Raw genomic sequence first — 27,093 nt, 5'->3', positions numbered from 1 at the left:
TCTGGCGACAACTATCATCCATGCGACTATCTAATCAACCAATCGTGTGGCAGCAGTGCAGTGCATAAAATCATGCAGATACAGGCGAGGAGCTTCTATTAATGTTCACATCAACCATCAGAATGGGGAAAAAAATGTGATCTCTGTGATTTGGAGCGTGGCATGATTGTTGGTGCAAGATGGGCTGGTTTGAGTATTTCTGTAACTGCTGATCTCCTGGGATTTTCACACAAAACAGTCTCTAGAATTTACTCCAAATGGTGCCAAAAACAAAAAAACATCCAGTGAGTGGCAGTTCTGTGGACAAAAACGCCTTGTTGATGCCTCCCTCCGATTATCCACAACTCATGTTGTCTGGAGTTCTTTGTATACTGAATGTTCTTGGACAGATATTTTATCAATGTTTTGTCTGCAGAACAATCCAAAAAACACTTGAGCTGACCACACATGCAGCAAGCATTTTTCCTTTTATTAAAATAAAAGTCAGGTTCACACACTGCACAGTAAAACATAAGCTGCTTGTCACCATGCCGTAGTGAAAAGTAGTGATAATATACCCTTTCATTATTACACCTCACATGTAATAAAAACATTACTATATCAAATACAGTTATTCAAAAACAAAACAAAATGTACATAATGAACAGCTGTTACAGTAAATGTTACGCAAGGAATAATATATGACGGACTGCTGAATTATTGAAAAATAATTCACAACCCAAGGTGGTAATGTGGCCACGATGCGCAGTGGAAGTGTGCGTTATTTTTCAATAATTCAAAGGCCCAGAGTCAATTATTCTCCTTAAACCACAATTACCACACCTTAAGACATCTTTCAGGGTTTCATCTCAAGACATTTTCTGGTTTTTGTCCCTAAAACGCTCGTGAGTGGAACTACTTTCTTCCGCCACAGGTTTAGTGTCTTGCATTGACACAGCCCAAGTTGCTGATTGCTAGTTCAAAAACGTCATTTTAGAACTAGTAACGGAGGCTTGAGGCTTGCGCTGTGTGTTTGTGTGTGAGAGAGAGAGAAATCAGAGAGATAATGTGTGGGATTATTACCTCTCTTTGCTGTGGCTCTCATCAATTATATCTCTTCAAAAAGTTTAAGTTTACTTAGCAGAATTTCTTGTATTCTTTCCAGAATTTGCTACACAACTGTTTTTAAGTCACTGGGGCCCATTGTCATCAAGGCCTGTGTCCGGCTCATGAGTATGTGTGTATTATTCTGTATAATATAGAAACTGCTGTATTGACCAAGTCACGGCGATGTAGTTATTCAGACTTGGCTGGAGTCACTCAACACGCCCTGGATTTGAACTTGTGACTCCAGGGGTGGTAGTCAGCGTCAATACTCGCTGAACTACCCAGGCCCACCCCCCTTAGGACAACCTTTTAAAGTTCCACAAAGAACTTGTGAAGTTGTTGAGAAAACATTTTAGTGAACCATCAGTGTACTGGTGCATAAAGGACACTTTTTTTCACAGCTGCACCACAAGGAACCATTTTATAATAGTTGTTGTAAGGAAGTAGACTTTCTGAACATCCAACATAAGACACTTTATTGTCAGCACTTTTCAGTGTAACAAAGACATTCAACACCACTGCTTTTCAGCTGCATGGACACACATTAACAAGGTGCTTTTCAGCTCCACATACACACACAGCTTCGTTGTATCTCTCTCTCTCCTGGTGTCTCTCTCGACTGCAGCTCTCGATGCAGCTTTATCCGCTGCCCACCAACACCGCAATCACCAACAGCTGGGCGGGATAATTCGCTCTGGGTATCCATCCCGGCCTCGCTCCGCACAATCGTCGCTCGGCCCGTCCCGCTCTCCACAGTTGTCTTCAGCTATTGTGTAAAATTCAGTTAGCTGCTGCCTTAGGATTACTATTCAATCAAGCAATTCATACAGTTTTATATTTGATCATCATTACAGTTCTGCTTTAGTCTTGGACAATAAATGTGATCAGGTCAGACAGTAGATTTAATGTTTGACAGTCTGGCTGTAAAAGGATGATGAGAAGGGAAAACCCAACCTCTTGTTACTCCTCCCCAACCCTAGACTGGGGCAGGTCGTAGCACTGTCATTAAACATGCAAATATTTCTCTTACGGACAATGCAGGGTAATGAATCCAGCACATAGCACAGGAGGAAAGGGTAGTTCCTTGAAATAGCATAATGTCCGAATGTTTGTTAATATTATTCTAGACAGCACACGTACTGTACATCTCAAAAATGTCTGTTTCATTTGGAAAGCATTGCATTCTAATTAACATCTGCTAAACACCTTAAAAAGAGCGGATGAAACATTACAATGTAGCATTCTAACTCATAGATGTCTCAAAGACATCTGCCGAATGTCTTATTGACATACATCTTATAGACGCATAGCAGATGCGCAAACAACAGGAAAAAAATCCAGTCTTCGAGAGCACACACATTTAATACATGTCTGGGTGATGTGCGTGTGCTATCAGGGTTAATGAAGGTTAAAATACAGTGTTCCTGTTAAAAACTAGCATTTTTTATTAGGTGGTCCTTGGGTTGCCTGAGATCTGAGCAGAGGGTCCCTGGGTTGAAAATGTTTGTCAGGGGTGAAGCCCTGTTCAATAAGACTGTATAAAAGGATTCTTTTATTAGATGATTTAGTTATGGTTTATAAAGACATTTGTGCACAAGACAGATTGTTTACTGTAATAACTGGATACTGAGAATGCATTAAATCTGTAAATGTGTTTTCTTCAAAATGTGGATATGTTATTCAATATTTTAAATATGGTATGACTGCTTTTTTATGTAACAAAGTATTTATCTATCAACTAACTATTAATAGTGTTTTAAACCACGGGTCTGTTAAATGCTTGATTCTGATTGGTTGACTGGCGTTAAGGTGTGCAATAATTTTTCAGTAAATGCACGGCTATGAAATAGTTCCAGTTCTTGACCGCAGAACAGTTACAGATCACTTTGCCAAATCATTTAAATTATTTCAAAGAGCCCCATAGGTTACCACCAAAAAAACAATTAAAACAAAGACATTGGTTAACATACATACAGGTTCACAGAAGGAATGCTACAAATCACATATGCTACTGTTTACACCACCCTATCCCCTTGCAAAATGAGAATGAAAAAGTAAATCTGAGAAACAACATTTTATTTAGTTTACACAGAGCCAAGGCTTTTTAACATACAATTTTTTGTCACACAATAAATATAATGTCTAATCGCCTACCCATGTCTTTTGATTTCCAAACTCTTTATTTCTGGCTTGTCAGGTTCAAGTTATTTGATGGCCAATTTGTCTGAATTTGCAATAGAAACGACACGCTGTTACACTCGTGTACATCGACTGGGCTCGCCATATTCGCACTTCTGGCGCACATTAATACAAAATTTAGTCAAGTTAAGTAGTTACGTTTGGTTTGGCACTACGTTTAAGGTCAGATTAATTTCTGCCCCCAATGCATCCCAATTAGGGTTCGTTGCAGTACCATATTTGACCACAGATTTCAATTGGAAAAAATGGGGGCGCTGTGGAGTTCAGGAGGGCAGCAGATTCTCTGCCCCACATGCACACATACTGTATCTATCAAACACAGTGTAATGGAGGTTTCAGCTACATGATGACTTAAAAAAAAAAAGAATAAAAAAATTATACAAGGGATGCTTTTAAACACATATGTCAGCATTTTGAACAAATTTACGGGTAAACAAATTACATTATTGGCAGTTTGTAGAATGGATTTATGTATCCAAGTGGTTGAATATTTAGGTGGGGATCTGCCCTACCTGCCCATATAGACGAGCCGCGCCTGGAAAACGAGCATAATAATAAGATGTTTATCCAGAGTGGGTAACTGAAATATAAAACTTATGAAAGTGTTGCGTGCATGTTACTGCTTGGTTAACTTGCATCTTTTTTTATTTTTTTTTAATTTTAGGTCAATGGGTGAGTAGTTAAGTACGCTATTTTATATTAATTTATAAAAGCCTTTATTGTTAAAGATTGTGTTGATAAATATGTTTATAGCACATTTTCAACATGTTTTCTGTTGATTAAAAAAGGCTGAGTGCCTCATCTCTCCTCTCATTGCAACTTCAGGGATGCAGCACCGCATGCACGGTCATCGTAAAGACTGTAACCTGAAGACACAGTTTGCGTAAAACAGCCCTAACAAAAGTAAAACTCTGATCCTGGCATCTTCCATCGGTGTTGTTGATGCTACTGAATCGTGCGTGCAAACAACGTCAGAAGAAAAATGGTCCAAAAAAATTACGTCACTAATGGGCTTTTTTGTGTGTGAGCAAATCAGGGTTCCCACTCAATGAATTCACCAATGAATTTACATGGCTTTCCATGACTTGAAAGCTAATTTCCATTCTCAAACATTTAGCTTTTAAGTCTGATAATGGCACCAAAATCATATAATCGCAAATTTGTAAAAAAACAAAAAAAAAACACCATTGTTTCATAAGTTAAACTGAAAACATTTAATTAATAAATTACTACAAATAACTAAAACTTGTAAGTTCCAAGTGGATAGACTAATTTACAACAGGTGAGATTTTCCAGCATGTGCAATTAAACTGATGCAGTATTCAAATATACTATATATATATATATATATATATATATATATATATATATATATATATATATATATATATATATATATAAGAAACACCAACAATTGTCTAAATGACATTTGCACATTTTAAAGTCTTTAGGTCCAGCTGCACAAGATCTCCTTTAAGTTTGGTTTGAGTTTAATGTTTTTATATATAGTGTTTGTTAAAGGTGCACTCGGTAATTCTAATCCAATACAGTTGTCAAATTCTGCAATATATCCTCACAGTCTGCTAGCTGTCCGTTCTGTGGGTGGGCTGAAAAAAAATCTAGTATTTGTACACAGCCCTGGCTCTATAAATGGGACAAAAAGTGGATCAGACCAATCCACACAACACTACTCCAGCCAATCAGCAACAGGGGGTGGTTTTTGCATGTGCACAGGATGGGGGGTGGGGGCAGAGCGAGAGGGAAATCATTGTAGGTTCTGGGAACGTGACGTCAGCAACGCAATGCATGTTGGGACTTTAGGACACAGAAGCTGTGGTGGATACTGTTGTTGTATTGGAAATAGACGGTATAGTTTGTATTATACAGATAAAAATACGTAACAATGGTGAATGCTTTTGTAATTAACTGCCATAATCGCACTCACGACCGGCATGAAAACCGTATTTCAAATGGAGTGCGATTTTTCAGCTTTCCTGCCTGGAAACAAACACGTTGGAACTCAGGTCTCTGAGTTAACAAAGCAGCGTCGCATGGCATGGGTAGCAGCAGTAAGACGGAAAAACATCACCTTCAACATTTCCCACATGTTTGTTTGTTCACGGCATTTTCACAAAGGTAAGATATAATCAGAGCACATATAACTGTTTTTGTTGTTACCGCTAGCAATGCGAACATGGCCTAGAGTTGTTGCTACACCGCTAACTTTGCACTAGTAACTGGCTGCATAGCTACATAACTAATCAAATAAATTCAGCCTTTTCTTTTTAGGCAAACCAGCCTATGAAATGCTATAGTGTGATCCTGACTGGGTGCCATCATTACATCTCGGGCACACAGAAGTTAAAGCAACGCACTCTGGGCGGTTTAACCGGAGAACACAGAGACAGCAAGCTGTCACAGGGACTAACGCCGCACCTGCACCACTTGATCTAGCTGACCAGAGATGGATGAAGCTGCAACACCAGATGGTGCTTCACAGATTGATGACACTGGTTCAAAAGACAACACTGCAGAAAAATGTATTTTTTGTAGCTGCAGGCGTGCCGAAATTAACCACTTGTTTAAGGAGAACAGGAGACTCTCTCAAAAGAAGATGGATGAGTATTTTTTAAAAAGATGACGTGAAGGTCAGGTACTACACTGGGCTTCCATGTTTTGCGGTTCTGATGGGTGTGCTGACACAGCTTCTTCCCTGCCTGCCACAGACCTGCAGAAAACTTTCACCTTTTCAGATGCTCCTCTCAACTCTGATGCGCCTGAGGCTGAATCTGCCATGCGGTACCTCGTTAAGATCATCGGACCACTCTTCGTACGGATCGAGCCCGTTGATTACCACAACTTTGCTTCCATGTTGAGCTTTTCTCTATATAGAATCTTGCACTTGGTCTTCGTTTGGTCCATTATTGGTTTTTTTTCTGTTTATTATCGCTGATAACTGATGAGCATGTCTTAAAACATGGCGGCAACTACCCAGAATGCAATGCGAAGTGACGTAGTTTCCCAAGCTCTATAAGAGCGACGGCAAATCTGGCTGATGCAAACTTTCTAAACTCCAAGGAGGACAAATGGCTGAGAAACAGACCAAGATAAAAAGGTCAGACGAATATAAACTAAAAAAGAATTATGACAAGTCGAGGGCTAGGAGCCACGTCAACTTTGGTGAGGCCTTTCAGTGGTGGAGAGACCTCCGAAAGGTAAAAGGAATTAATTTGCCTGCATGAATGTGGGGGGCAGAGCTTCCAAAGGAGCACTGAAGGGAGGGGTGTGTTTGTTTTGGCAGCTGAGTTCGAATATCAACAGTGTTTCTCAAGAATCGAGAAAGAACTGGCAAGACTTCGCACAGAATGATAGAACTCCAGGGCTTAAATACACAGATAATGAGTAATAATGAAAAGGTGTGAGAGATAATGGGAGGAGGCAATGCATGATGGGGGTTGTAGTCCAGTGAGGGGTTAGTATTCAGGGTATGAGGATTGTGTGAACTGGCTAGGAGAAGAGACAGCAGATGATGTGACACTTACTTTAATAATCTTACCTGTAGCAAATTAGTCTATCCACTGGCAACTTACTACAACCTTTGAAATGTGAAAATACTGCACTTTTACTGGGTTTTTTATGTTATCTTGCATGTTAACAGCATAGTGGGTGGAATTTTCAGATGGTCCCTTGCGTATGCTAGGCAATGAAAGCACATCGGTGCACGTTCAGTCATAATTCTGCAGCCACACCAAGTGATGACTGTTCTGTGTACAGTGCTTTATGGCCCTTGTAGTACAGTTATATACCCTTTAGGCCAACTGTTCAAACGATATTTTTGTCGCCTTCAGAGAGCGTGGGAAGAATATCCAACGAATATCGAGCCTTAAACTATCTTTAGCTGACTTCATATAGGTCTTTTTTAGCCCTTTACATCAACAAAAAAATATTTTGTCTAGGGAACGAGATTATCACATTAGGCCACAACATATTATCACATTCCCACAAGTTACTATAATGTGGTAAGACAAATCTAAGTGAATCTAATCGGTCCCTTCCCGTACCCACCGTAGGATCCCGATACTTTGCCAGCCATTTTTCATACCTTGCCATGCTGAGCAAGGCATTGTTAAAGGTGCACTATCCTGGCATGCTAAACTTAACTGTAAAAGCTAATTTTACATCCTAAAGTAGGTTACATGAAAATTAGTAAAGAGAGACACACATCACTGAAATAAGCGGGTAAATGACAATTAGCCTGAAAAAGTGAATCCTAAAATGGGCGGGGATTAGTGGAACGTTGTTGTCTCTATTGGTCAGGTATTCTATAAAAAATATTTCATGATTTTTCCATGAGTTTTCCAGATCTGGAAATCACCATTTTAAAATTTCCTGATATTTCCAGGTGTTCCATGACATTGGGAACCCTGGCAAATGCAAGAGGTAAAAGTGTCCTTGGGTGTGCCATTCCTCTTGAGTTCTCATCGAGAAGGTTACTAAGGGGAAAACACCGCAACTATATATGTGGGAAAGGGGCTATATGAAACCCTTTGTGATGCAACCTTCATTTTAAAGAGTGAACTGGGCTATATTCTTTCACATTAGTCCATAAAAGCTTCTGTAGGTCCTTGAATTCATTTTCTTAAAGTGATGATATGATGCGAAGTCCTTTTATACGATATAGCAATCCATCAATAAAGTCCTGTGAGGAAACAGAAAGATGTCGTTAAGAATGGCCTTAAAAAATAAAGACATTACTGTGCTTGGTGGTATTTGACTTGTTAAGAGTTTATTTTGTCTTTCATGCATCCTTTTATTACCTCATTAGGTTTGCCACAATCGCAGAGAAAGTCCTGTGAAAATAATAAAAATCCTACTATGTTAAAACAAATTTTCACCATCAGCAGTGGAGAATAGAGAGAATAAAACAGTAGAGTGAAACATGATCACACGGGAAATCAGTGTGAGAGTTCTGAATGTTTTTCGTACTCAAATGTTTCTGAAAATTAGATGTGCTGTGCCTTTCACATCATATCCATTCAAAGAAGTAAGTGAAAGAGTTCAGTTGTGCAAGGATCGAAGGTTAGCATGCGCACAAATATAGTTCCAACTTCAACCACTGGGGGAGCTCATTCGGAAAGCGTAGATCGATTTCAAGTAGGCATTAGTGATGTCCAGTTTGTGAACTAATCGTTCACCAAATTGGACTGAATCATTTGAAAAGTTTGCATCGTGAGTTAACACTGATCCACAAGTTACTCTATCTTAACCTGTCTCTTGGATGTGCCTGACACTCTGACTCGAAATGAACCGATAACCGGGAGTAATATGATCCTAGAATTGGTGATATCTGCTTTTCCCAGCTCTTCTTTGCAATGAACCACTCCAAGTTATTCACATATTGGACTGAACACTCATGTCACAACAGTTCTCGAGTCAACAGTACAATGAGTCGCTCGTAACAATTCTCGAGTCAACAGTACACTGAACTGAGAATCGCCTCTTTCAGAGGTGTCCGACATACTGAGAACCAATGAGCTGCTGACATTAAGCATGCGTGTGATTAAGGGGCAAAATGAATGTTTCTGGTGTATTTTGCTGAACAGCAGAAAATTTAACAAATAAAACTTACTGGAAATATGTTTATGACTTGATTGTATTACCGTTTTATCAAATTATGAAGATGATCCGGTCAACAGTTCTTGAGTCAACAGTACACTGATCTGGGGACAGCAGCTCACGAGCCAACAGTACACTGAACTGAGAATTGCCTCTTTCGGACATAATACTGAGAACTGCTGATCATTGAGCTGCTGATGAGCATGCGTGAACTGAGGACTTGAATGAACTTGAACGTTTCAATCGAGAGATGTAAATTAATTTTACTATTGAATATTGTGCATGCAGATTATATTTGAAGTTGTTATGAGCTGGATCATAAAAAAAGGGTGAGTTGATTAAAACTAGTTTAATAATTTTATATGCTTTAGAAACGTAGAACATCTGCGTTTGTATATCAGTGTCAGTATCGGTTGCTTTAGGTGCAAAACTTTAATGTAGGATGTATTGTAAGATCACTGAATGAAACACTGATGACAATAAACCCCCTTATTATTAAAACTTAATTAAATAATATGTAATAATCATGCGCTTACATATGGCTTTATTGAATGTGTTTGAGCATGTATTCTATGATGCCGGCATATTAGCATTATGTGTAGTGACGTCATTATGCGATGACGTAAAAGAACTGTAGTGTAATGTAGTGATTCCTTAAGAGCTGGTTGGTTTGATTCAATGCATAAAACTCTTTAATCGAGTTTTTTATTATTTATCTCTATGTAGAAAAAGAAAGCAATATAAAGGATGCAGAAAAAATTGGATGGTCACTGTGGCGCTCTATTAGTAAATCTGCAAAATAGTTTTACATTCAGGTGAGTCAGCAAGGGCTACTTCTATGAAAATGTGTGAGCGGGATAATGTGTACCGAATATTACATACCACCTGCAGTTCTGATCTCTGCTCACAGTCTGACAGTTCCAACAGTTCATCAATGTCAATCTCCAGCTGAGGAATGTCATCTTCCTGGGAAAGAAGATTTTATCACATGCAACTTAGCTTTGGTATCACTGGGCTTGGGAATACTTTACAAATACTTTAAAGAGGCCCTATTATGCTTTTTGGGATTTTACCTTTCCTTTAGTGTGTAATATAGCTCTTTGTGCCGCCTAAGGGCTACTTTGGCCCGCCCTCAAACAAACGTAGTTATAGCTGAGGCCAGGATGAGTTGGGTTAGTGTTGGGTAGTGTTGTTAGACATTGTTTTCTTCACTGCGAAAGCAAAATCTCTTCCAAAGGCAAATTGAAGAAGCAGTGGTTAAAATGTATTTTAATTATTTAGCAGTACAACCACAACCAATGCCGGATTTTCAAGTCGGTTACTCCTGAAAGATGGTGCAGTTCCCACTTTGTTGGGACAATCTGCGCTTCAGGATCACAACCTGTAAGTATGCTTGATTATTTGTGGATTTATCTGCTGCTGAGAGTTCAAATGCAGAGTTTTGTGTTGTAGCTACGGTGTACAACCAGTGCACAGCTGTAGGCCTCTGCTAACCTGCTAGCTAATGTTATTGTGTTGAAATAGTTTTGCTAATCAGCTGCAGGCCCACTTTTACCTACAGTTGTGTAGAATTATGCAGATTGTTTGTTGTTCTTACTATCATGAATAGTGATATTCAAGTGTGGAGATGGATTTATTTTTACAAATGGTAATTTTACGTCTGCAGTCCACGGCTAACTTGCTATTTAATGTTATTGTTTTGGTAAGGGTTTACTATTCAGCTGTGGGCCGGCTTTTGTGTAACAAAATGGTCGATCTCAAGAGTCTTATATAATTATATAATTACAAGCTGTAATGTTACGGCCGCTATCCACGGTAGTCCATAGCTAACTTGCTCACTAACTTTCACTATACACTAACAGTGTACTTGTAAAAAAGCTACAAAATTAAAACTTACCACTGTGAAACGTCCTGCTCAAGTCATGCTTGCGAAGGTGGTTCGGGTCGATCAGCTTGTTCTTCCAAACCTACATTATCGGACTCTGACTCAAATTGGTATGGCAAAAACCGACGCCATTGTTACCTTAGTACAATAGTGTTTACAGCTGTTAAGGAAGCCTGAAATTCAGTTATGGTAAGGGGTGTTACATTTCCGACACACACTCTACGTGGTTGACCAATCACAACAGACTGGGCCAGCTGACCAATCAGAGCAGACTGGGCTTTTCGGAAAGCGGGCTTTAAAGAGACAGGACCTAAATCAGAGCGTTTGAGCAGAGGATGAAAATAGGTTTAGCAGCAATGTACAGTATGAGAAAAAGAATATGTTTTTGAACATTAAAGCATGTAAAATTATTCTAGCAGACCCCCAAAATAAAATCATGAACCTGTAAATTAGCATAATATGGGCTCTTTAATACTTGGGGGAATTCACTAAGAATAAAATGCACCTTACTTATAATGTGTTTTATTTGTGTGATCTGTTTGTGTTGTTTTAGCACCCAAATCACTAAAGGGATCATGCAAATCAGGTAATCAGGCAAAGCATCTCTTTTTAATACAGTTCTGTTGACTGCTTGCTTTCCCTGGGCGGTAATAGCGCAACATTAAAGGAATAGTTCACCCAAAAATTATAATTCTCTCATTTAATCACCGTTATGCCGTCCCAAACTCCTATGACTTCCTTTTTCTTAGGAACAGAAACAATTTGAAAAAGGAGTCATTTTGGTCTGTTTCTCACCCAAAACAGATTGTATCGCTTCAGAGTATATGGGTTTAATCACATGAGTCGTATGGATTACCATTATGCTGAAGCCTTTATGTCCTTTTTGGAGCTTGAAAGTTTTGGACCCCATTGACTTGCATTGTGTGGATTTAAGCACATCATATCTCTATGAAAAAATTAGATGAAAGTCATATGAGTTTGAGACGGGATAAGGGTGAGTAAATGATGAGAGAGTTTTCATTTTTGGGTGAACTCTTCCTTTAAAGGGTTAGTTCACCCAAAAATGTTCTAATCATTTACTCACCCTCATGATATCCCAGGAATGTATGACTCCCTTTCTTATACTGAACACATTTGAAGAGAAATAGAGAAATATTTTAGCTCAGTAGGTCCTTAAAATGCAAGTGGATGGTGATCCGACTTTTGAAGCTCCAAATATCACAGACGGTCAGCATAAACGTCATCCATACGACTCCAGCGGTTAAATTAATGTCTTATAAAGCAAAATGATCGCTTTTGGTGTGAAAAAGATCAACATTTACATATTTAACTATAAAGCATTGCTTCCGGTTAGCAGCGGTATGCTTGTGTGACGTAATCGCGTTGACATGTTCACACGAGAACTAACGCATGTGCAACACACCAGGAAGAGCAGCTCTGTTTACAACTGAGAAGGAGGAACGCTGTACAGAAGCTTTGTTGGTTTTGGTTTCAATCTGTATTTATCTGTTTCTTTACTCACAATGGTGCATTTGTTGCTTATCCTGGATGTCTCTACCGAGAGAAGAATGTGAGATTACATCCGTAACATGCCAACACAAATTCCTCACACGAGAGACCACATGAACTCAGCGTTCTCACAATTATGTCACACGCTCATACTGCTGCTGACCGATTTATAATTAAAAAGTACTTAAATATTTATCTTAGAATGTTATTGTCAGTAACCATTCACTGTCATTGCATAGTCAGTGAAAGTGAATGGTGACTGAGGCTAAATTTTCTTTTGTGTTCCATAGAGGAAAAAACGTTTGGGTTTAGATGGGTTGATAGGTTTGAAAAACGGTTTTGGAATAGATGGCATAAGGGTGAGTAAATGATGATTGAATTTTTATTTTTGGGTGAACTATCCCTTTATTTTTTAGCTCATTTTGTGCCTGTTTAAACTGAATGGCAGGTGGTTAGTGAATAAGATCCAGGTTTCATGTGCAAAAGTGGCACAACTGTGAATTTGCCCCTTGTGGTGTTTCACAGGCTATATCCGAGCTGAAGCAATGTGCTTGTTTGTTAAAAAAGAATGCATTTATTTATTTTCTTTTTATTTATTTTTTTATGTGAAAAGCAGCTACTGTACTGGAAAAGAAGTCCAAAGTGCTACTATCAGCATGCAAATATACCTTTAGTCTCTGTGCCGACCATTAATAATTGCATACAGAACAACCTTGTACTGTAGCTGTACACTAAATATGCTTTGTAAGTGAAAGCCACAGCAGACAGAATACTGACTAGTTGCAGAAAAGCAGCATTTTTCAGTCTCACAATGACGAACATATACTTTGTTTAGGACACAGTACTATATGTTCTTGAGTCTTGAAAGCTAGGCATTACCCAGCATGCCCTCTGCCTCCGCTCTGACCCTGAATTGCATTGATACTGTACACTGGCTCAATGGTGGAGCACCAATATACAATTACAATGACTTACCACAACTTTGTTTTAATGTTGATGACATGAACACTTTTTATCAGTTTATGCCCTCTTATAATAATGATGTATTGAGAGTCAAAACAGACTCTCAGGATACATGTGATTAACTAACATTAAAGGGATAGTTCACCCAAAAATGAAAATTCTTTCATTTGCACACACTCATATCTTTAGAAACCTTATTTTTAGTCCAAGCGATGCCCAAGCTTCTCTTTTGTGTACAAACAATGACAGTGAATGGTGGCCATAACTGTCAAGCAATATTTTTTGTGAATAACAGCTTAAATGTCAGTCTGTTCCTCACACAAAGCTATCATATGGCTTAAGAAGACCTGGATTATAGTGCACAAGGCATATTGACCACTTTTATCATGCTTTTATGGTGCATTTTTGTAACTCGACAGCCCCTGGTCCCCATCCACTTTTAGAAGAGAGCAGCTCAGACATTCCGCTAAACTCCTCCTCTGGTGTTCCATGGAAGAAAGAAAATCATATGGGTTTGGAACAACATGAGGGTGAGTGATAATTTTTGAGTGAACTGTCTTTAATTCAATGGGGAGAGGTCCAGTTGGTAGCTTACAGAAGTTCAGTAGTAAAGCAGTAAAGGTTATTTAATGAAGGCAACAGACTGCCATCGGAACAGCCTTATTTTTTTTAGCAGCTGTGCCAAAATAGCCATCAACACAGAAAAATAGAAAAACTTTAATGGCTTTAGCTCACTTATGATGATTCATCATGCTCATGGGAATTCTCATGGAAGTGAATCTATCTGATTTGAAGTGGATCCACTTTGATCTTATAGCTGTCAAACTGATTTTTATATAAAGCATTGAATTTTACTGCTTTGTGAACTGGTTTGTGGTTTACAGTTGCAAAAATAAAATAAAAAATAAAAAACCCTGCAATTATCAGAATATTATGTCTCAGAATGAATATTGAACAAAAAGAATATTGTCAATCAAATACTTGAGCTCATGTAAGATACAATATTTCAAACACCTCCTTAAAGGTGCAGTGTGTCATTTCTTCACCACAAACAAAACTGCAAAAATATGACCGTTTTCAAACAAGTTTCTCAAGCACTCCCCCATCTGCCACTGGTCGGAAAACAGATAGCCCCGCCCCAAACTCACACCATTGGTTGAAGCAGTGCTGCTGTTGTGCTGGTTGGACCGCTTTTCAGGGAACTCAACTTACTGTACAGTATAGGTGACTCTGCATATTAAACTGGATAGGAGATGTATTTTAAAATTGGAAATACACAGACAACTGTTTTGTCCATTATTTTAGTGTCCTCAAAAGGAGCCATGCTCTCCACTGGCTCATTAGAGTTGCATTGGAAGCATGTGAATAACCCCCATGCTCGGTCATGTCCTCCTCACACAGGGAGTTTCATTCACTGACAAAGAAACAAGTACAGTATTTCCTCCAGACAATCAGGGAGAGAAATTCCCATGACCAACTGGGGAGAAGAGAAGCACGGCGTATTGTGGAGTTCTGTACATGAACGATATTATGATATATAGTGTGAGCTGGGCTTCAGCAACTGTCCACATGCAGATTAAAAAAGTTGTTTAATACAAACTGTCATAATAGGAGTGTTATACATATTTGTTGGCTAGTTAAGCAGCTTTAGCTGATGAATTTATTTCTACAGTTATTTATATAGTTTGTGCATGATAAACCACAATGTTGTAAGGATTATGCACCATAGTCTCATGACAATTGTTAAATTTAGTTAGAAATGGTGAAATCGTAATATATATCCTCCTGATACCCAGCAAAAAAATAGTTTTTTTCAATTTCATATTTTGTCATGCCAATGTAGTCCACCCTCTCGTGAAGCATTGGATTATAGTTAAAAAGTACTTAAATCTTTTTTCGCACCAAAAGCGATCATGTCACTTTAGAAGACATTAATTTAACAGCTGGTGTCGTATGGATGATGTTTCTACTGACTGTCTGTGATTTTTGGAGCTTCAAAAGAGAAATCTCCATTCACTTGCATTTTAAGGACCTACTGAGCTGAGATTATTTCCTAATTTTCTTCAAATGTGTTCTGGTGAAGAAAGAAAGTCACCTGGGATATCATGAGGGTGAGTAAATAATGAGAGAATTTTCATTTTTGGGTGAACTATCCCTTTAACGTCAGTGTCATGCGGCTCTAATCAAATTGTCACTATACCACATTCAAAGGGACAGATATCCAACCAGGTCTCTTTGTAGGTGTTTGCTAGAATGATTATAGAAGCTTATGTGAGTGTGCTCTATGGTGTGATGGTTGTTGAAAAGATCTTAGTAGATTTGCTATCATGGGAAACCCAGTATTCATGGCTCAAACATGTAATCATAAGCTTCTTTGTAGTGAAATTGATGTGCTGGCACTTAGACAAGGTGGTGCATTGAACTGGCATTATTATGGAACAGTCAGTGCCAGCTTTCATAGTCTGATAAATACTCTAAAGTAGGTCATCCATTCATGAGAGCCCCCCCCCCAAACAAAAAAAAAAAATCATCATTTACTCACCCTAATGTCATTCCAAACTTTCTTTCTTGAGACACCAAAGAAGTTTAGCTTAATTTCTGAGCTGTTACAATATAATGAAAGTGGATGGGGACCAGAGGCTGTCAAGCTACAAAAAGAACCATGTATATGGAAAAAGTGAATGGTGGCCAGAACTTTGAAACTCTAAAAAGCATATAAACGCATCATAAATGTAATCCGTATGACTGCAGTGTTTTAATCCATATTTTCAGAAGTGATATGATAGGTGTGGGTGAGAAAAAAATAAATATTTAAGTCCTTTTTACTATAAATTCTCCTCCCTGCCCAGTAGGTGGTGATATGCACATGCTTAGTAGGGCTGGTTAAAGAAAAAAAATATTAAAAAGGGCTTAAATATTGATCTGTTTCTCACCCACACCTATCATATCACTTCTGAAGGCATGGATTAAATCACTGGAGTCGTATGGATACTTTTATGCTTCCTTTATATGCTTTTTGAGCTTTGAAGTTCTGGCCACAATTCATTTGCATTGTATGGACCAACAGAGCAGAAATATCTTTCTAAAAATATACAGTGCATCCGGAAAGTATTCACAGTGCTTCACTTTTTCCACATTTTGTTATGTTACAGCCTTATTCCAAAATGGATTAAATTCATTATTTTCCTCAAAATTCTACAAACAATACCCCATAATGACAACGTGAAAGAAGTTTGTTTGAAATCTTTGCAAATTTATTAAAAATAAAAAACAAAACAAATCACATGTACAAAAGTATTCACAGCCTTTGCCATGACACTCAAAATTGAGCTCAGGTGCATCCTGTTTCCACTGATCATCCTTGAGATGTTTCTACAACTTGATTGGAGTCCACCTGTAGTAAATTCAGTTGATTGGACATGATTTGGAAAGGCACACACCTGTCTATATAAGGTCCCACAGTTAACAGTGTATGTCAGAGCACAAACCAAGCCATGAAGTCCAAGGAATTGTCTGTAGACTTCTGAGACAGGATTGTATCAAGGCACAGATCTGGGGAAGGGTACAGAAAAAGTTCTGCAGTATTGAAGGTCCCAATGAGCACAGTGGCTTCCATCATCCGTAAATGGAAGAAGTTTAGAACCACCAGGACTCTTCCTAGAGCTGGCCGCCTGGCCAAACTGAGAGATCTGGGGAGAAGGGCCTTAGTCAGGGAGATGACCAAGAACCCGATGGTCACTCTGACAAAGCTCCAGCATTTCTCTGTGGAGAGAGGAGAACCTTCCAGAAGAACAACCATCTCTGCAGCACTCCACCAATCAGGCCTGTATAGTAGAGTGGCCAGACGGAAGCTACTCCTCAGTAAAAGGCACATGACAGCCCGCCTGGAGTTTGCCAAAAGGCACCTGAAGGACTCTCAGACCATGAGAAACAAAGATTGAATTATTTGGCCTGAATGTCAAGCATCATGTCTGGAGGAAACCAGGCATCGCTCATCACCAGGCCAATACCATCCCTACAGTGAAGCATGGTGGTGGCAGCATCATGCTGTGGGGATGTTTTTCAGCGGCAGGAACTGGGAGACTAGTCAGGATCGAGGGAAAGATGAATGCAGTAATGTACAGAGACATCCTTGATGAAAACCTGCTCTGGACCTCGGACTGGGGCAAAGGTTCATCTTTCAGCAGGACAACGACCCTAAGCACACAGCCAAGATAACAAAGGAGTGGCTCCGGGACAACTCTGTGAATGTCCTTGAGTGGCCCAGCCAGAGCCCAGACTTGAACCCGATTGAACATCTCTGGAGAGATCTGAAAATGGCTGTGCACTGACGCTCCCCATCCAACCTGATGGAGCTTGAGAGGTCCTGCAAAGAAGAATGGGAGAAACTGCCCAAAAATAGGTGTGCCAAGCTTGTAGCATCATACTCAAAGACTTGAGGCTGTAATTGGTACTAAAGGTGCTTCAACAAAGTATTGAGCAAATGCTGTGAATACTTATGTACATGTGATTTTATCTTATTTTTTCGTTTTTTATTTTTAATACATTTGCAAAGATTTCAAAAACTTCTTTCACATTGGCATTATGGGGTATTGTTTGTAGAATTTTGAGGAAAATAATGAATTTAATCAATTTTGGAATAAGGCTGTAACAAAACAAAATGTGGAAAAAGTGAAGCGCTGTGAATACTTTCTGGATGCACTGTATATATATATATAATTTTTTTTTTTTTTTAGTTCAGCGAAATAAAGAAAGTCATACACATCTGTGGCATGAAAATGAGAGAATTTACATTTCTGGGTGAACTATTCCTTTAAGGCAACACAGAACAGTTTACCTCTGCAATCTTACTCTCTTTGTTTAAAATCTGCATGTTAAATACTAGTCAGTCATCAGTGTATCCCTCCAATAAATTGATGTGCCTCACCTCGCAGTCAAACAGCAGATGCAACTGACTATCAATCCATTCCTCGATGTCCAGCCTCCGCTGCTGGTCCTTACGGTCGTATTTGACAGTCAGCTTCCCAAGCCTGCGCTGAGGGGCTTTATTGTCCTCCTCCTCCCTTGTTGGAGTGTGGAACATCACTCTGGGCTGACTCATGCCTGTGAAACGCTCTCACTGCCTTGAAGAAAGACAGTATGGAGGAAACTTGATACAAAAAAGTCTCTCTCTCTCTCTCTCTCTCTCTCTCTGTCCCTTTTTACTCCCAGCTGGCAGGGAGCTCCACCTCTCTTTCCATCTCCCTTCTCAGCTTTTCATCTTCATTTCACTTACATTTCCTTAGTTTTATGTACTTGCTCAGGATTGTTCCATAAGAAGGGAGAAAAAAAAAAAAAAATCAGGAAAGACATCAAGCAAACTAATCTGTCACTGCAACACAATTACACAGGAGACCACGGCTGGTTGTCACATGGGGACAGGTACACAAATATGTTTTTTTTTTTTTTTTTTTTTTGTTCTCTAGTAGAGGTTATGCATGTTGTTTTCAAATAACTACCTCAAAACCCTTATAAATTATAATCTTTTTAGAAACCTTATAGAATTTTTATTTTTTTATTTTTTATTTTTTTGTGAATTCTATCCTCCAAACTAAATTCAAATACCACTTTTTTTTTTTTTTTATAGTTGTGAACACAATAAAACCTGCACATGCATTCCAAACCACCAAATAAAAACATAATATTCAGTGGTTTGATATTCTTGTGTTACCTTTTACACACTTTCTGTTTCAAGATTTTTCTTTTCTTTTATATATATATATATATATATACACACACTGGCAGTATATACACTTTTATTACAAAAGTTTGGAATAATGTACAGATTTTGCTGTTTCGAAAGGAAATTGGTACTTTAATCCATCTAAGTGGCATTCAACTGATCACAAAGTATAGTCAGGACATTACTGATGTAAAAAACAGCACCATCACTATTTGAAAAATGTTATTTTTGAACAAATCTAGAGAGGCCCCATTTCCAGCAACCATCACTCCAACACCTCATCCTTGAGTAATCATGCTAAATTGCTAATTTGGTACTAGAAAATCACTTGCCATTATATCAGACACAGTTGAAATCTATTTGGTTCGTCAAATGAAGCTTAACATTGTCTTTGTGTTTGCTTTTGAGTTGCCACAGTATGCAATAGACTGGCATGTCTTAAGGTCAATATTAGGTCAAAAATGGCAAAAAAGAAACAGTTTTCTCTAGAACCTCATCAGTCAATCATTGTTTTGAGGAATGAAGGCTATACAATGCTTGAAATTGCCAAAAAAACTGAAGATTTCATACAAAGGTGTACACTACAGTCTTCAAAGACAAAGGACAACTGGCTCTAACAAGGACAGATAGAGATGTAGAAGGCCAGATGTACAACTACACAAGAGGATAAGTACATCAGAGTCTCTAGTTTGAGAAATAGACACCTCACATGTCCTCAGCTGACAGCTTCATTGAATTCTACCCGGTCAACACCAGTTTCATGTACAACAGTAAAGAGAAGACTCAGGAGTGCAGGCCTTATGGGAAGAATTGCAAAGAAAAAGCCACTTATGAAACAGAAAAACAAAAAGAAAAGGTTAGAGTGGGTAAAGAAACACAGACATTGGACAACAGATAATTGGAAAAGAGTGTTATGGATCTTAACTCCATTGAGCTTTTGTGGAATCAGCTAAACTGTAAGGTGTGTGAGAAGTGCCCAATAAGACAACCACATCTAGGTGCTACAGGAAGCGTGGGGTGAAATTTCACTTGAGTATCTGGAGAAACTGACAGCTGGAATACCAAGGATCTACAAAGCTGTCATTGCTGCATGTGGAGGATTTTTTTGATGAGAACTCTTTGAAGTAGTTTAAGAAGTTCTGATCATTTTTTTCAAATTGTAATAGTAATTTTTCACATTATTAATGTCCTGATTATACATTGTGATCAGTTGAATGCCACTTTGGTGAATTACAGTACCAATTTCTTTCCATAAGAGCAAAATCTGTACATTATTCCAAACTTTTGGCCACCAGTGTATATGTAATTGTTTGACTGAAAAACCTGTTTAATAACACGTTTTATTGTGACAATATGTCTCGCTATTGGGTCATGTTGTCACCAAAGGTCAGTACGTGTTCAAGTAACTGTTCCAATAACTTTATTTATTTAATTATTTTTGTGGCCATTAATGTATGTAATGTGCATTTTCAAACATACTATTATTTTATTTTTGGATACTATTATTTATTTATTACTATTACTAAATAGTATGCTATGTACTGTATATACTGCTATTGTATTTGTATATAATTGTACATTTTTTATATATTTTTTTATTTTATAAATGTGAATTATATATAAATGCCTATAATAAATATAAAAATAAAATAATTATTAATAATTAAATAAATTAACATTTTTATTAAAATAATTTTCAGAATAATCATCATAATAAATATCATATTTCAAGTGAACAGGTATTCAAAACAAATAATTGTAGGCATTAAAACTGGACTGAGAGCACCTTCACAACTAAAGAGCTTTTATGATCAGGAATTGTGCAATGTATATAAATAATATGGTTGTGTTTTATTAGTTTCACTTTTAGGTCCAATTAAAGAGTTCTGAGTTTGTTTGTTTGTTTGTTTGTTTGTTTGTTTGTTTGTTTTTTAAAAAGAGTGTAAAGACACCTGTATGATGCCCAAAAATGCTGTCTAGCTAGCAAGCTCATAATGTTTTGTGACACAGCTGTAAACTACGTCACTGCTTTACTTCCTCACTTTAACAGGTAAAACACACCTGAGCTCTCAAACAGGACTTGGGAGAATGTGTTTGCTAGGACAAGCTTTGAAAATAAATCCATAATTTTTAGATAAAAGTCAGGACAGGACACGATGATAAACAAATGTTTGACATCCTTACAGTTTGGTTCGGTTAAACTGCAGTTTACTAGTCTGTTGACGTACACAGTACAACTACACAGCTTCCATCAGGATTCCTGGGTTTCCTTCAGAAATGAGTTCGTGCTGATTCGTTTTCGCCTTGCTTCTGGTCGCTGCTGTTTACAGAGGAGGAACCCAGGCCGACACATCTGGACAAGCCTAACGATGTGTGAAAACCTTAATTCCGGGTCGGAAAGCATTTGTTTTGGACACAAATGAGTCGATCAAGGATGGAGCCAGGGCCGTTTCTAAGCATAGGCGAACTAGGCGGTCGCCTAGGGTGCCACCTGCTGGGGGGGCACCAAAGAGAAGGCTCATTCACAACCCTGAAAACCACCAGTCCTCAGACCATAACCAAATACTAAGTATAGACGAAATATAGATTACCTTGAGAACTATATATACAGTATATATATATATATATATACCACGATCAGCCACAACATTAAAACCACCTGCCTAATATTGTGTAAGTCTCCCTCATGCCGCCAAAACTGCGCCAACCCGCATCTCAGAATAGCATTTTGAGATGCTATTCTTCTCACCACAATTGTATAGAGCGGTTATCTGAGTTACCGTAGACTTTGTCAGTTCGAACCAGTCTGAACATTCTCTGTTGACCTCTCTCATCAACAAGACATTTCCATCCACAGAACTGCCGCTCACTGGATGTTTTTTGTTTTTGGCACCATTCAGAGTAAAATCTAGAGACTGTTGTGTATGAAAATCCCAGGAGATCATCAGTTCCAGAAATACTCAAACAGCCCGTCTGGCACCAACAATCATCCATGCGATTATGTAATCAGCCAATCGTGTGGCAGCAGTGTAATGTATAAAAGCATGCAGATACGGGTCAGGAGCTTCAGTTTGGAAGCTCCTGTCACCAAGACAAATTCCTTGTATGTGTAAGCATACCTGGTAATAAAGCTGATTCTGATTAATGTTCACATCAACCATCAGAATGGGGAAAAATGTGATCTCAGTGATTTCGACCGTGGCATGATTGTTGGTGCCAGATGGGCAGGTTTGAGTATTTCTGTAACTGCTGATCTCCTGGGATTTTCATGCACCGCTGTCTCTAGAATTTACTCCGAATGGTGCCAAAAACAAAAAACATCCAGTAAGCGGCAGTTCTGTGTACGGAAATGCCTTGTTGATGAGAAAGGTCAACAGAGAATGGCCATACTGGTTCGAACTGACAAAGTCCACGATAACTTCAAAAAGTTAAAAATAAAACTCTGCACAGACCTTCAGACTGTTCTGACTATAGTTGCTTTCACACATAACACACTGGTGCATCCATTGATGCAACGCAATGGCTTGAGGCTGTATACGCTGGACGCATCATCACGAATATTCTTAACCATTTATTTGTGTTGTTGGCAGTAGTAGTGCCATAGTATGCTGCGCAAAGTGGAATGGGACACCCGTTTACTGTTGGCGTGACGCGTTGCAACGGACGCTTTCAGTGTAGACAGCAGGATTGATTATAATGGGTTCTATTGCTTTTTGAATCGATGTGACGTGCCGCACACGTTCGATGTAGATGGGGTGTAAAGCTTGTTCCAGAAAATTAACTGCAAGTTTTAGTTTAGAGTTTGTGTGTGAATATGACCTGTTCGAAAATACCGGTACATTTTGCACTGGCTATTTCCCTGAAGGAGAAGTTGTAACATTACCTGCAAAGTTCATACATCTTTCCTTACCAATCAGAATAACAGTTTTCACATAGCAGACAATCAAAAATCTGAAAAAACCCATAAGGTGCGTCCCAAACCGCACACTTCTGCACTATTTTATCCCATTTTGAAGTGTAAGTAGTGCGAGTAGTATGTTTAAGTACCTGGATAATGCACTTTTTCAACCGTCAAAACGAAATCTGGAATGTACTGTGGAACTTCATGCACTCAAAGCACATGGCTTGCCATACATAGCAGAAGGGGCAGAGTTACCAGCAGCAAAACAATTGTAAATAATGGCAAATATGACACTAGCGAAACTTCTGTGAAGACAGAACCTTGCAAAAGTGAGTTAAACGCTTTACCATCATATCATGCTGTGTGAATATGTTTATTAATGAGATATTAGTGTTGAACTGAGGGTGGATAGCGCGCTAAAGCGAGCTGCAACACAAGCTTGGGTTTGAAACGTCACTTCCGCTGTTATAAGGCGAACGCTTCCGTGTAATAAAAAAACATTCATTGTTCCATTTGGGATGATACTACACAATTCATACACTACATGGCTGAGTGCATAGATATTTTGTAAGTGCATAGTGTATCGTTTGGGACACAGCTATCCACAGTTTTCCTGACCAACCACTGGGCGCTGCCATGATGATGCTAATTGCCTGTTTTGCATTTCTGGTCTTGAGAAGCCAAGTAAAAACTACCAAAATGAGCGATCCAGAGGAGAACAACAACATTTAAGTGTTACCTAGTGTAAAAATGAATTTCAGGCTCAACTTGTTCCTTTGTTGGCTGTCATAACAACTCAGAATAATTAATGATATCAACATAACTAAACTCAGACCATTGCTTCATGTCACCTACACACTCAGGTGAGGCACTGTCCGTATAAAAAAAACAAAAAAACAGTCATCTGTACTCTGTGAAGTATCGGCATGTTTTTTTGTCAGTTTTTACCTTAAACATTACATTATCCGCTAAGAATATACGACGATGCGATTGAAAACACTGGAGGCCGGAAACTGAAAACAGTCGAACTGTGGAACACGATTTTCCCATGGAAAAGGTGGATCGACTTATATTGGCAGAATATACGACCAGACCAACGGAATGCTCATTAATTCAAATTCCAACTGCCAAAACATTCAAATGCAAACAATCAAACAAAAAAACAAACAAATGCAAGGCCTGCCAATATCATGGCTTTAGGTTACAATACAAAATCTATCCATCTATCTTTCTTTCTGTAGGTTTTATTTGAAGGGCTACTTATCCATCCATCCGTCCAAACTTTACCAATCTACTTCCATTTTATGATTTGCATTTAGCATTGTTTTTCCATCAGAACAGTCTGGCGACCCAATGGGACATGACCCACCACTGTTTAGGACCACTGCTTTATGACATAATAGGATTATTACCCAACATCTGATGTATTTCTAAACAACTGACCCACAGAAAACCAATCTACCAGACCAAATAAATGTATCCAAACTGATATCTGGGGTTTATTCAAAACTGACAGTGTATGATTCAGCAGAGCATTCTGATTCGGATGAAGTCACTGCCTTGGTCCTCACACATGATCAGTCTGATCATGAGTATTATATTTGATCACTCTTATCCCAGATCGGCTTTTCTGACCTACCATTTAAATGAGGTTGAGCTCAGGACTTAGATCCCTTTAATAAGGCAACGGAAATTTTGGGATGTTACGATACTTTCTTCCAGCTTAATATGCGGAGACAACTATAAGTATATATGTATATATACAGTATACCTTGTCATCATGATTAACACAGGCTAACGACTGGGATATATTCTGTCATGTGACACTATATTTTTGCATTAATGCCAATTTTCTTGACAACATTTTTTCCAAACAAGTTTTTTGCAACATTTGAAGTATCAACATAGAGTTTATGCACTAGAGTTTAACGGAAAAATATTACATCGACAATTGTGAAATTGTAGTGATAATTTATGTTTCCATCAGCTATTTCGTTAAACTTTTTGCCACAAAAAAACCCTTGGATGGAAACGTAGTTACTGAAATTGTTGCATTGCCGATATTTTCACATGTTAAATTTGACTGGGTTTACATGTTTCGGTTAGGTTTTCTCTACTTGAACTCTTTAAGTTGGAATTAAATGGTAATTTTAATGAAAAAAAAATAAATAAAAACTAATTTCAAACATGTGGAACCACTGTCTGAATTTTATTTTTTTAGTGTAGTTCAGATATAGTCCATCCCTCTTATATATAACATATATAATATATAACACCCCCCTGAGTCTCTACACTGTTGAACGGATTTGAGTTTTAATGAGCTCAATGATTCCACATGAAAATGCAAAGGAATGTCATTTTTGCAGATTGCAGCTGCTACTCTGATTGGTTCAGTTCCCCAGGCTTCTCTCTTTTTGTCCACTAGAGGTCAGATCTTCTCCAAAATAAACATTTGTACCACACAAATGGCATAAAATGAGAGTAACCTTTTATGTTCATACAGTATGTCACCATACCTTGGTATTTTAATTCTGACTTTGTAAACCTTGAATTACTTGATGATCAACAAAGTACAATGATGGTTTCAGAAAAACACCAAACATCCACCCAGAATGTTTCCATGGCAGTTGCTGTCACTTCTAAGCATGTAGTGAATAACTTGTTGGGTCTTGTCTGCCAGCTATTGTAAATTAATGTTTATTTGCTATATCGGCCATTCACTGCTCTCACAGAGGGTTGGCTCTCAACTCAACTTCAAGGTTAATTTATTCACTGAGTGGCACCTCCCATAAAGTAGAAGCAAGTTTGAAAAGAGTTGTATTAGTCATGCAAATTAAAGTCCTTTTGATATTCGTCATTTTGACACCATGTATGCTGCTCGCTTTTTCTTTTACTTGATGTTTGTGGCCTGGAGGTACTGTATGTCTGACTGTGTAACTGAAAAAAAAACAAAACAAAAAAAAAAACAGAGAGTTGACAACATTCTCACATTTACAAATTGAATATATGAGCTTCCCTTAATTGTTTTGGCTTCACGTTCCTTTCAATGTGGAATGTCTTTTCAGTGTTGTTTTCTCTTCTGCTTAGACACTTCCTCACTGTGTTTTTATGTAAAATGTTCTTGTCAGAATTGTAATCTTTTAAAGGGATATTTCACCCAAAAATTATAATTCTCTCATCATTTACTCACCCTCATACCATTCAAGATGTGTATGACTTTCTTTCTTCTGCTGAACACGAATAAAGATACAAAGAATATCTCAGCTCTGCAGTTTCATTTAATGCAAGTGAATGGTGGCCAGAAGGTTCTTTTTGAAGGTTCAAAAAGCATATAAAGGCAGCATAAAAGTAATCCATATGACTTCAGCGGTTTAATCCATGTCTTCAGAAGAGATATGATAGGTGTGGGTGACAAATAGATCAATATTTATGACCTTTCTTTTACTAGAGGGTGGGGGGGCAGGGAGGAGAATAATTGTAAAAAATGAAGACATGAATTAAACCTCTGGAGTTGTATGGATTACTTTTATGCTGCCTTTATGTGCTTTTTGGAGCTTCAAAGTTCAGGCCACCATTCACTTGCATTGAATGGACCTACAGAGCTGAGATATTCTAAAAATCTTTGTTTGTGTTCATCAGAAGAAAGTCATACATGTCTGCAATAGGGATCTCACCATGAGTGCCAAAATGGTCTGAAATATAATATATATATTTTAAAGGTGCACTTAGTGATTTTTTTTATTTGTGTGTTGTTTTGGACTTACACTGACACCTAGGGGCATGGATGCAGCATCATTCAAAACCAATAGTTTTCAGTTTCAGATGGCATTGTAGAAATTCCCTATTCACAGTCAGCCATGATTAATTTAATCCAAGAGTGAAAGTGTCAAAAACACAGTGGTTACTGCTGAGATTAAGTGAGTAGTATTCAGCTGGTCATGTGATTCTAACATGGCTGCCCCCATGAGGGGACCCTCTCCATGTAGATTTAAACAACATTTATAAGGTTACTGATATGACTGAACTAACAGGAGTGGTCATGATTTTATAAATAAGTTTCAAAATTATCAATTTCTTTAGGAGTAAAACTTTTTTTAATAAGTAAAAAATTACTGAGTGCACCTTTAAAGACAGACGATTTCCTATTAAAACTGAGATAAGCACAAAAGTAACAAAACAAAAATCACCCTGCAAATATTTGTAAAAAACAAA

At 38.2% G+C, this 27,093-nt stretch overlaps 1 protein-coding gene across 1 annotated transcript; it reads right to left on the bottom strand.

The window, feature by feature from the left end:
• Positions 1-4,737: 4,737 nt before the first annotated feature.
• LOC127416004 (protein phosphatase 1 regulatory subunit 14B-like) lies at positions 4,738-18,359 on the bottom strand. Its single transcript, XM_051655081.1, has 4 exons — positions 18,186-18,359; positions 9,784-9,867; positions 8,103-8,135; positions 4,738-7,984 (listed from the first exon to the last, which is right to left on the bottom strand). The coding sequence occupies exons 1-4, from the start codon at positions 18,357-18,359 to the stop codon at positions 7,925-7,927; spliced, it is 351 nt and encodes a 116-aa protein (XP_051511041.1). The 3' UTR covers positions 4,738-7,924.
• Positions 18,360-27,093: the final 8,734 nt, after the last annotated feature.

This window comes from Myxocyprinus asiaticus, chromosome 25 (assembly GCF_019703515.2).
Source record: "Myxocyprinus asiaticus isolate MX2 ecotype Aquarium Trade chromosome 25, UBuf_Myxa_2, whole genome shotgun sequence".
NCBI lineage: Eukaryota > Metazoa > Chordata > Actinopteri > Cypriniformes > Catostomidae > Myxocyprinus > Myxocyprinus asiaticus.
Note: the sequence above shows the minus strand (reverse complement) of the source record. Positions and strands in the feature narration are given on the sequence as shown.